Source organism: Gavialis gangeticus, unplaced genomic scaffold, assembly GCF_001723915.1.
Source record: "Gavialis gangeticus isolate Ggan-Ray unplaced genomic scaffold, GavGan_comp1, whole genome shotgun sequence".
NCBI lineage: Eukaryota > Metazoa > Chordata > Crocodylia > Gavialidae > Gavialis > Gavialis gangeticus.
In genome coordinates this window covers 74,262,007-74,274,065 of record NW_017729033.1, presented here as the reverse complement: position 1 = coordinate 74,274,065, position 12,059 = coordinate 74,262,007, and the positions used below count along the sequence as shown (strand labels likewise).

General features: G+C 41.9%; 1 protein-coding gene across 5 annotated transcripts in view; it reads left to right on the top strand.

Moving 5' to 3' along the window:
- Nucleotides 1-12,059, top strand: part of DLC1 (DLC1 Rho GTPase activating protein) — a 568,238-nt gene that overhangs the window by 494,748 nt on the left and 61,431 nt on the right. Inside the window, exon 1 of one of the 5 annotated variants that reach the window (XM_019526006.1) lies at nt 7-65. The exons of the other annotated variants lie outside the window; for them this stretch is intronic. Coding sequence (XP_019381551.1) covers nt 29-65 — 37 coding nt within the window. The 5' untranslated portion in view covers nt 7-28. Of the gene's footprint in view, nt 1-6; nt 66-12,059 lie in introns of those variants that run through there. 5 annotated transcript variants of the gene reach the window in all.

The window sequence follows — 12,059 nt, the reverse complement described above, 5'->3', positions numbered from 1 at the left end:
GTCCGCGGAGCCCCGCGTCTCCCGCCCCATGTGCAGGGAGCGGCCGGAGACCATGATCCTGACACGTAAGTCCAGCTCCGCGCCGGGCCCCTGCGGGCGCTTCCCCGCGCTCCGCGCCGGGACTGAGCTGCCCGGCCGGCTCGGGACAGCGACCGTGCCCGGGGCGGCGAAGGGGGCAGCGGGCAGAGCTCGGCCAGGAGCGTCTCCCCGCTCCCTTTGAAGTCCCCAGTCATTATCCGGCCGCCTGGTGCCCGGCCGGCGGCGACGCCTGGCGCCTTTGATCCCCGGCGAGGAGCAGGCGCCTCCCGCCGCGAGCAAACAACCCCCCGCCGCCCCGCGCGGACCACGGCCCCGGCCTTTGTGCTGAGCCCCGGGACGACAATAGCGCCTCTCCCTCCGGCTGATGAACCCCCAGCCCCGCCACTGACAGGCGCGTTCACCAAGAGGGTGGCTAACCCGCCTCTTCCCTCCAGCCCTTTGCCTGCGATTAGCCGAGACGGGGGAGCCGAGCCGCGGGGTCTCCTCCGGCCTGGGGCTTGCCCTAGGAGGCTGCCTGGTCCGGGGAGTATCCGAGCCCAGACGGGCCCGGGAGGGAGGGTCCTTGCCCCGTGGCAGAGTCGCGCAGAGTTGACAACTGAGTCCTGCTCAGGCAGAATGTGGAGCTTGACTGCTGGGTTTGTCCAGCTAAATTTGGAGAGGGTTTGGCCTTGAAAAAGATTAAAAAATAAAAGAAAAACCCAATAAAATAAACCCCTTTTTCTTTCCCCTCTATTCTTTTTTAATTAAGTGCTTCTCTTTTTTTCTTTAACCAAGAAGCCAGGATTTCTCAGGGCAAGAGCTTTGATTGGACCAACTATGTAGCTGGGATAAAGTTGCACAGGCTTTCCAATGTAAGATGTTCTTCGGGGGGGTGTTACATAGGTCCCTCGCTGGCAGAAGGCTGTTTCTCCCCTGAGAACGCTGCAGGTTCCCCGGGCAGGCAGAAGATAACTTTATCTTCGCTGTTGATTTACAGATTTTTTTTAACCTGAGTAAGTGCCACCTATTTGAATTCTCTCTGATCAGGAAATTCCCTTCAGGGATGATACTGCCAGTCAAGTTACCCTTTTTTTTTTTATTTAATGCTGTTTGCCATAAACTGGAGGGAAGATAATAGATAGCCAAGCAGACTGCAGAGCAATTGGTGAATGTAAATCAATCAGCAACTGGACATTTGACTCATTCAGCTTCCATCTGGCCAGCAGACTATTCCTGATCCAGAGCATAGGTGCCTCCATTAATTCCTCCAGATTGTCTTACTTACCATGTAGCCTTTCAGGTCGCAGCAGATGCTTTCAGTATCCTATGAGTTACCTGATCTGCATTTCCAAGAGATTCCCACCCCTCTTCCCCCCAGATGACAGATTAAAGTTATCAGGCTGTTTAGCAGACAGGCTTGGAATTTATTTCAAGATTTGTGATTAGGAGCTGTAGATACAGTTTAGGGTTTGAAATACATTTTATGCAAACAGTGTGTTGCTGATGATCTATCAAGATTCCTTTTCCACCAGTTTAGTATGAGCCAGTGCACCTAGAGAGTTGCACCGTGAAACTTCTAGGATTTGCCCAGACTTTTTTTTTTTGTCTTGATGGAATACAGCAAGATTTCTTTGCTCAGATCTTTACCACCGGAAAATACAAATATGCTGTTCTGATGGTTCATACACAGAGAGCGCTCTCATTTTCTTGGAGTTCTACTGGCTGCCATTAATACCGTTTTTCTAAAGAGAAGTTAAAATGTGGACGGTGATCGTTTTGTTTTACCTAAACTGCAAAGCTCATATTGCTAACTTTTAGAATATGTGGGGAGATATTTGAACTATATGCTATACAGTAGCAAAGAACCCAGGTTGTGGCTGGATATACTCCTGGCTTGGGTCAGTCATTAAAGCCAGTTCTCTCATCTGCTTCCGCAGGACAACAGAAAAAGTAATACAAATAGGAGTTGTAAGGGATATAGTTGTAGACCATGTATTCCAGCCCTGTTTTGGGAAGCCCATGATAGTCATCTCTGGTAGGACTGTGAGGGGTGAGGAAAGTTACTGGAAGAAAGTTGGGCTTTTATTTTACATTTCCTTTCAAGAAGGTATTTTCCATGTTGTAAGTAGGTCTAGGCATGGTCTTTATAGGGTTTTAAAATATTTAAAGGTGGAGTTCATGTAATACAAACCTTTCTTGGCCAAAAGTCCAAAGTATCTAAAAATTGAGTTACCTGGGGCCCAATCCTGATTCTGTTGAAATCAGTTGGAGTTTGATATTGACCCCAGTAGGAACAGAACTAGGCTCTTTGCCTGCTTTAAAGAAAAAAAAAAGAGGAGGAGGAAAAGAGCTCCTGTACTGAACAGGATGGTCCTTTACTGTAAACAATAGTTTCTCATGCTTAACTATCTTTCCTAGCAACAGGAAGAAGGAAATGAGGCTATGCAAAGGGACCCTGACAGGCTCCAGACAATGCTAGACCCACCCTAGCATTCACACTGTACAACCAGAGAACTTAGAGAAATAAAAATAACTTCAGATGTTTCCCCTTCCTTCCTCTGCATGTTACAGAATATAACCAAATCAAACGATTCACTGTTTTGGTATTCCAAGATTGCACAGTGGAAAAGGGGTAATGTTACCTGAACTCATTTAAACGTCTCAGTGATGTTTTCTTACAATTGCAACTGAAAGGGTCAATTTTCCTTCATTATTTTTCTTGATTTCTGTGATTAAGGAAAATGCTGTATAGCAAAGCTGAAAGATACAAGTAAGAAATCTGAGGTATTTCTGGAATTGCTTCTTCAAGGAAAGAAAAGGAAAGAAAAAATTGTTAGCATTGAGATGGATGGCAGAGTTCTGTAAACTTTCAGTCTGTGAAGTGACTGTGACTGTCAAACCAACTAATCCTAGTAATTTTAGCAATTCCAAGCATATTTCTTACTTGTCCCTATGCTTTACCAGGCTGAGGTACGCTGTAAATAATTGTGTGTGGTGCAGGATGTCAGGATTGCCTTGTTTATTTTTTACTGCAAGGCTGATGAATGTAGAGGAATGTGAAGGCTGTTGCTTTTTCAGCAGAGGCTGCATGAGTTTGTGGAGTGGGTTATGTTATTGGAGATAGGGATGGAATTACAGTCTTAAATTCTTCTTTCCTCCTCCAGTGAATACCATGTTTCCAGTAAAAATGCTTCTGTGTCTAGACTAAAGTGCTATGATGCATCTTTGGGGGTGAGAGAAAAATCACAGTTTGGGTTCCTTCACTGATAAGGAGGGGAGGCAGCATGGCCCTATCAATAGGGAAGGCCTGGAGCTTTAAATTTGGGTTCTTTTCCTGGTTGTTCTCACTGAGAACCCCATTGTGCTATGATTGTTCATGCTGGGCACATCTACACATCGTCCTACATAGCCGTTGTGATGCGCTGTGTCGCCATATGATGCACTACGGCGATGTGGTGATCACATGAGTCTACACGATTGGCAGCTACTTTGCTGTAACAGCATGCTCCCTGTTTTAGTGCTCTGCTACAGCGAAGTAGCAGCGAAAACTAACCATGCACTGCATGCACGGCATGGTACAGGCAGTTACTGCACCATGCATGGCGCCATAACAGCATCGCCATAGGGCAACAAGTAGACATGCCTGTTGAGTAGTACCTTATTCTGGGATAGTCTTCTGGAAGCCAATGGAACTACTTGTGACATAAATTACTGTTTAGCAGTAATCAAGAGTAGTAGAAGCAGGTCCTATACAACCTTGAGTCAATGCAGTTTCTGTTTCTCTATCTGAAAACCAAAAATAATGTTATACATCTCTCTGAAGCAATTTTAACACCTGTAGATTAAAAAAGCTGCGTAAGTACTAAACATTATAACTTTATTACTAGGGTTGCTTCTTTCAAGTGATATTTCATCTTCAACAGACAGTTGTGTTTCTCTTGAGAGTGATTGTGCCTGGTAAGTCTGGATTATAAAAGTTGATCTCAGCCTGTCTTGCAATGCAAGCTAGAGAGACTATCCACAGGTGGTGAAGAGGAAGAGGTTTCAAAATTTCTTGAAAGCACAGTTTCAATAGACTTTCTATAAAAAAATTTTTCACCAAAATGTGTTACATGTTTTGAAAATCACTCTCCAAACTCAGGCTGTATGCAGAAGTAAATACATGCATACACATGCACGCACAGAGAAAAGAGCATATATAGAAGAGGTGAGTTGGGAGTCTATATAAGCTCATGTCCAGTGGACATCTCTTCCAGTAGACTCCCTCCAGAGCTGCTTCATGGCAGTTACTTCAGCCTAAGGATTACAAAATGCCCCACACATGTGGTAAATCTTTGCTTTGTGGGGAAATAGCCCTTAGATCTAATGTTATGGATCCACTAACTGCCTTGTCTCCATCTCATCTCATCATGCAAGCTAAGAAGCAAGGAGCCCTGCAAGCCAGAGCCTACAGTGTATGAAGTTCTATTTTTCAGACTTGCCAAATTCTGCCTCCTCCATGCAGCAAAACTGTAATGACTGCACTGCCATCAGGCCATTCTGTGCTCTTCCGTAGGCTTGGCCTTTAGTTCTGTAATATTAAGCAAAGTATTTTCAAGTGGACTTAGTTGTTTGGTTCCTTTGAAATATGGTGCTATAATTCTATCTGTAACATATATGTGAAGTTTCTGTTATTTCCTAAATACTTGCTTCAAGAAAATCCAGCTCTTGCACTCTTCAACGTGCCCAGGCGACAGTCTGGAAATTACCTTAAAAAGCTGTGAATCAGCTTTTGTGAGAGAAGCTGTCTTCCAGCAACTGCTCCAGAGAATGTATCAGCATGGTAATTTGACTGCCATATCTGAAGGATTTTTATCTCAACAATAAACGCCTGTATTTTATCTTAAACTTTAAAACAATATAAGTTTATTTTTAGTCTTCAAACAAAAGTGTGGAGCCTGCTTTAACATCTGTTTTGTTAGACGAGTGGCCTCTTAAAAGAATAATTATCCTGGGAAGCAATCCAAACAAATATATATATAACTAAATCATGTTAAATGAATACCTAAAGAAGGAAGCTGCATTTTGGGTGATGGGGGTGGTGGCAACAAAAAGTAATTCAAAATCCTGAAACCCAAAATACTTTTGATTTGGAATCCAGACTTCTCAAAGGTCTAGTATTTCACTGGATGTTTATTATTCTGGAGTGGTCTCCCAATCTTGGAGCACCACCAAGCCAAGAGAGGTACTAGCTAATATCCTTTGGCTTAGAGCAGGCATGACCAACCTGTATCACAGGTGCCACAAGTGGCATGGGCAGCCTGTGTGTGGCACATGACAGATTGGGGTAGGGACAGGCAGCACAGTGGAAGATAGAGCATAAATCAGAAAGCAAAGCAGCAAATTGAGGAGGGAGCACAGGGAAGGAAACAGAAAGCAGTGTAGCAGATCAGGCAGGGAGCACAGGGTTGGGAGCAGAAAGCAGACCAGGCAGGGGAAGGCAATCAGTGGTATTTGTGGAGGGTGCAGGGCTAATTTGTGATACACCTACCAGAAAAGTTGGCCCCCACTGGCTTAGAGGAGCAAGAACTGAGCTGGGAGTCGCAGGAAGTGACAGTCTGTTTTTCTTCCACTGATAGCAGGTCTTTATATCATCCTGTCCTATTATTCACCAGGCCAAGTAAAAGTTTGTGTCTACCTTTTTCCTCAGTATAGATTTTTATATTTAGGTCACTTGAGGGTTTCTTCCTTTTTTTTTCCCCCCTGTCCCCACCTCCACTTTTCTTCCCCTTCCACCTTTCTTTAAAACATCATGGAAAGCAAAATGTTGGTACAAAAGAAAATAGTTCATTACAAACAAGGCAGAGCACCCAACTTTTAAAAAGATATGTTGTACATTACATTACAATGTAGTCGAACTTGCTTTCTCGATCTCTTGGTATGGAAGGAAAAGATGTATGCTGTTCATGTGCTCAGTATACTTATATGACTAAACAACGTGTTTTTTGGCTTGCATCGTACTTTATGTGGAGAAGCTGGATTTGTGTTTAGTGTCCGAAGAAGAGTAAATAGGTTTCTCCAAATTCTTCAAAACGCAGGTTTGTGTTGAATTAAGGATTAGGCAGGAGACAGATTCACACTTGTAGTCTTTGTGTTAGTCTTCATGAACAGATGTATTTTGTACAGGTGACTGGTTTGCACTGATCACTGCTGGTATTTTGAAACCAACCACTGAATTTTTCCTCCACCCCCTACCTGTAAAAAGGAAAACAGCTACAAGTTTGCCCCATTAACAAATATTAAAGTAATATGACTGCCTTGGGCAATGCCACATTTATTATTTTTATCTAGATATAGGGGACTAGTCCAAAGCACTAAGGGCTCAAATGTCCCTAGTCACGTACAGAATCTTTGGGAGGTAGGGCTGAGAGCACAGGGAGCCTGGTACCCCTTATCAGGGGTCAGGTTTGGTGATGGTCTTGGTGGTAAGCCTAAGGATTCTCTGAGCCTAAGGGTTATTCTTTCTTCCTTTTGAATGGCTTTAGGAGCAAGAGCTATTGTCACAGTTTTAATTCCAAGTTCCCCAGCCGAACCAATGCCCTGCTGGAAACCAAGTGTAACTCCGGGATGTTGCCCTGAAACTTGTATTTGGGGCAGGATATTATTCTGTGCTCCAGCCAGGTGAGGTATTTAGGCACCACTTGTACATCAAGTGGCCACACCGGCCATGTCCAGTGCATATCCTAGTAAGGGTTGTCCACATACTCTGTGGAAGGTCAAAGCCCAGTTGTTGCCCAGGTGTTTATCTGGGAAAATGTTTTCTGCATAAGGGAAAGGGATTATTGGGCAGGATTATTCCAGGCTAATATCACTGCTGGCACTAGTTTCCCTGACAAGGACTTTAGCCATGATGTCTCTTCCATCCACCAGCTGTGATATCCTACTCCCTATGAAAAAAATCTGCCCCGTTTATTTCTCTGGAGTCATTATACCCAAATCAAGGAGTTCCAGTAATAACAGTTCTTTATATCGGTTCCAGTTACATTCATGGCAGTTCCTAAATAGGTGGGCTTAAAAGTCTAGTTGAACTAAAAGCAACCATGGCATGGGTTCAGATTTTAAAGAGAACATTTTATGGGACTAAGGGATAGGTGAGAATTCTGAAATAAACGTGTGTGTTGAATAATTCCTGGAGAGCCTTGTGTTATCTGGTTCTTTTATAATCCACATCCTTTTTGAGTAGGGCCTGCTCCCAAGATCTTTTGAAGTGGATAGAAAGACTCCAATTGACTTCAGTGAGCATTGGCTCTTGGACCTAAATGGAGTATTTTAAAGCCATTTAAACCAAAATCCATTTCTCTCACTTAACCAATGCTTCCAAATAAATGTGCCTTGAAACACTCTTGAAATTATTTTATATACTGAGGCTTGTGGAAAATAGAGTGATAATACAAGGCAATCAAGTGGTGACACTTGAGATCAAATTATACAGTTTATGTTGCTTGCTAAAATTATCAATATACACTAACAGCTATTAATGTATCTTGACTGTATTTTGTTGGAGAAATAAAATAGAAGCACTAAACAGAGCTTTTGTGAAGCTGGGAGCCCAGTCCTACTCCTCTTCAAATTTAGTTTCTTAAAGGAGTAAACAAATATTAAAGCCTAACTAATGAAAGTGAGCTTCTTCTGGCTCTTCCTCTAAAATGGTGAATTCTGGTGTCTTTATAAAAGGTCTATTTAAAAATGGTACTCAGGCTTTCTAGGTCTCATGCTGATATTTTTTTCTGAAAGCCTGTGAGTCTAATGCCTTTTCCTTTAGTTCTATTTTCTTCATCTTCTCTTCCCACAGCAAATTCCACACATAACTCTACTTCTTCTCCAAATGAGCTGTGGTTTATACATAACATCAACAACATAGCTATACTGTTTTCCTGCATGGCTCCATAAATTGGAAGTTCTCTTCCACATTTGACACCAAGCCAGTCAAACACAAGCAAAAATTTTCTTTTGTTGCTTTCCTATAATCAGAAAGTGTTTGAATGTTTTTTTTCCCTTTCTTTCTAGAGTTTTTATTATTAGAAAGCAGTTTGTTTGTTCAAAAACTGGGCCATTGCTAATTTTGGGAAGGGCAGGAAGGAGGTGCCACACACAGCTTCTTTCAAAGAGTTTACACTTCTTCCAAAATGATTTGGCAAGAATGGAGCAAAAAGCAAAGAAATCTGTATGGGCATCTGGATTATTTTGGCGTGACTACTGAAGCATCCAGAGCTAAATGGGAACACACCCTAAATGAATGTAGATCAGAATAGATTGAAGCCTACTGACATTTGAGAGTAGATCAAAAATAGCCCATTTCTGCCAAGTGTAGCATGTTTTGAAAGTATAGTGAGAAAAGGGAACTCTCAGGATAGAAAGTTTAGTTTTGCTTCAGACCCCATGATTGGGCACCAGGGCCAGATTAATTATGGTTTAATTCAGTTAACTGGCTCAGTAGAATTAACCAGGGATTATTTTTCCTCAGAATTATCCTTGGATGACTTTAGCCCATGGTGATTAAAAAAGTCATAAGTAAGACACATCCACATTGAAAAGAAACAAAGTGTCAAGTTGTCTAAACATCTAGAATTTAAAACTTCATTACTGTAATAATAGGAATAAATTCACATCTGCTTTTGGGCAAGAACTGTTATCAGGACTTTGAGAGCATTCATTAATATTTTTACCAAAATGTAGTAGTTGTATTAGAAGAATTAGCTGAAATTATTATGTACAATTTGGTCCATCTCCTCTGTCCTGCTGATGCTTGTTAGAAGTAAAAAAAAATGGTGTTGCTTCCTTGAAAGGTGGGCAGCACTCTGTCCATAATAATGCCGGAAGGGTAGCTAATTGTGTAGTCTTGAGAACTGAGAATATGAAAGGAAATGGGTGGGTGGGTGTTTGAGGTCTGAAAGATCATTAAAATTAAAGTCACCTTAAGTGGCAGAGTGGTCTGATCAATGCTGACCTGGATCTGATCTGGATCAACAATGTTATTTCATACCATTTACAGAATATGATTCAAATATACAGAAAAAAGTTTGCTTCCCAAATTGCACAGAAGGTGCTGAGCTCAATCCACAAGATGGAACTTTTCCAAATTCTGAGCTAGAGTAAGTGATTTGCAAGGTGTTCTTGAATAGTTCAAGATGCTGCTTTGGAATTGCCAGAGATTTTTTCCAAAACACTGCCAAAAATTTAAAAGGATGGACATTTTACCAGGAGAACAGTAGGGAAAGCATTCTAGCTGTGCTACGCTTATGCAATATAAATTCAGTAGTTTATACAATGTTGTTTGTTACTGTAATAATAATGCAAGTTCTAGATAGTCACATCACTAGCAATCATTTTATGAGCAAATCATTTTGGGCTTCTGTTCATTTAGTGAGAGAAATCTCTTCTGCTAGCTAACTGTTGGAAAATAGTTTCTTCCATATTTTGCAGAATGGTTTTTGAGCAGGAAAGTTTATCTAAACTAGGACTGTGAGTCTAAACTAAGACACCGTCTTTAAGGCAAGAAAAGAATGGTTGTTTTTTCAAAGGCTCTTGTAAAAATGTGAGCTGTAGCTTTGTTTTAAAAATCCATTTCTCCCTTGAACCAACGTCATAATGAGATTTGATGGTATTAGAGAGTAAAGATTCTGTCCAGCCTCAGAGCTGCTCTGTAAAAGCAACCACCATGACACAGCCAAAAAACATGGTAAGCAGTGGTGTTTGGAAGAGGTAATGTAACTTGGCTTGATTGTTTGTATTATGGTTAGCACTTAGCTAAAGATGTAATTGATGTGTGTCTGTGTACAGATGGATGGGGATTATAAGGTGTCACTTGGGGCTTCAGAGTACCATGCTGAAACCTTTGCCAGAAATGTATGGATTCGTGGCAATTAGAAAATGGAGAGGGGGCAAGGGGTGGGTATAAAGCAATGCTGAAAATCGTTGTTGAATGAATGATGTGTGACTTAAGGATGCTTGTCTTTGTGCATTGGCACTGTGGTCTATCAACTTCAGGAATCAAGATATTGCAAAACTAAACAAAATGAAGGGAGGGTTAGGAATTCCTATTTTTACTTACTGGTTTGGAGGAGGATTGGGACATCTTAACATCCCAGGAAATGTGTAAGTATGGTCAAATGGTTCCCAGCCATACACAAAAGGCGCTTATAACCTTCATTTAAACATGTAGGGATGCTTTGTGAAACAGGCTAACAAATAAAGTCGCTTCCAATACAAATTTCCTGTTTCCTCCTTAATACATTTGCCTGTTACTTGCTGATACAAGTCCCAAGAATAAAGACTTCATTGTACTTCTGTTGTATTTTTAGTTTCTGAGCGAATTTCTTGCATATAAAGAAATTTTAAAGAAAAATATTTAATGATTTTTCACACCAAAACCACCCCTTGCTTGAAGAAAGTAGCATGAGGCAGATGTCTGAAAAGCCATAGATAAGCTGATATATCTTACTGTAATTGGGTATTCTCCTGTGGAGGAAAAAATACAAGGTTTAATTGATGTGGTCATTCGAATCCATTATTAAGAGGTGACATCTAGCTTTGGAAAGGAAGTGGCATATGTATGGGATACTGTTAGTTTAGGAAGTATAGCCATCTGTCAGAGATTGTATATCAATATCAGTCTTTAATTATTTAACAAAATTCTTCATGGGATTATTAATTGTGTACTCACATGGTGAAAACTGGTTTATGGTCTCAAATGAACCTACACAGTGGGTATGTCTATGCAAGGCACTACGTTGGTGCGAAGCAACATAGCTCACCACTACAGCGATGTAGTGTTTGCTTGCTGCTACTGCACAGTAGCAACAAGGTGCTGCACAGTAGCTCATTGCTGTTGTGCAGTAGAGTCGGAAATGACCCATGCGCGCCAGGACCGCGTAGTACCAACTGTGCAGTGGGGCACACCTGTAGATGCACCCAGTCAGTTGTAAAGTGGTTTACAATCACTTGGATTTACAATCACCCTTTCTTCCCCGTGTCCCAAATGATGTCCTTTTTCAAATACAGGTAGCCCCTATCATCCATATAGTTAGCTCAGAAATCAATTGATTCCTGGGGTTACAAAAAAAGTAAGGTGAAAAAAAGGGTAAGGTGAAGATGCTAAAGTAAGACCCACCCCTTCTGCCCTCCCAGCATGTCTCTTTCCCTTCAGAAGCAACCTCTGTGTAATGGCAGCCTTGAAAGTCATCTTTCTTTCCTCCCTGTGTTTTCAGACCTGCACTGAGCCAGCCCTCCAGTCACTTAGACAGGCACTTGCACCTTATCCCTCCTGGGCTGGGACCCTTAGAGCCTGAGAAGTGATGGTTCTGAACTGGAAGGGAGGACAAGGATGGGCTTGAGGTTCTTCCAACCTAAAACAAGTGCTCTGGCTGTTGCACCCAGCTTTTCACTAAAATCTTTTATTTTCAGAAAAAGATTCCAATTAACTTGTGGCCCGTTCCTTTGTGGTCCTTCCATAGTTCCAGCTATCTGACTTATCCTCTGTCTCTCTCATTTACTATGACAATGGTCTGTTGTAGCCATGTTGGTCTAAGTCCATAGCGAGACAAGGTTATTTTGTTAAATCTGAAATATTTTATTAGACCAACTCAAAAAAGAAGAATTTTTCCAACTATTTATGTAAAGAAGCTTTCTAGCACAAACACCCTTCATCAGGCTGAGGAAGTATCTGCAGATGGTCTGTGCTCTTCCTGGATGGAGTGGTAAAACAGCCAGAAGCCAGTAAGTATGCAACAAAGCCAGTCAGTTAAAATGTAAATTGAGGTGGTCAGTAGGTGAGAGACAGATGGGGGGTGGGAAATGAATGTAGGTGTAATCAAAGGATGGGAGACAGGATGGTAGGGGGAGAGGCAACGAGAATTGTCTTACTATAACACATTTTGCAGGGGAATGCAACTGATCTGCAAGTGGCTTCTTATGTCATCTGTTCAGTACAAACCACTCTGGGTACTCGCACAGCGGGATACAGGGGCAAAGGCTAGTATTTAGACCTGTTTGAAAAAAAAAAA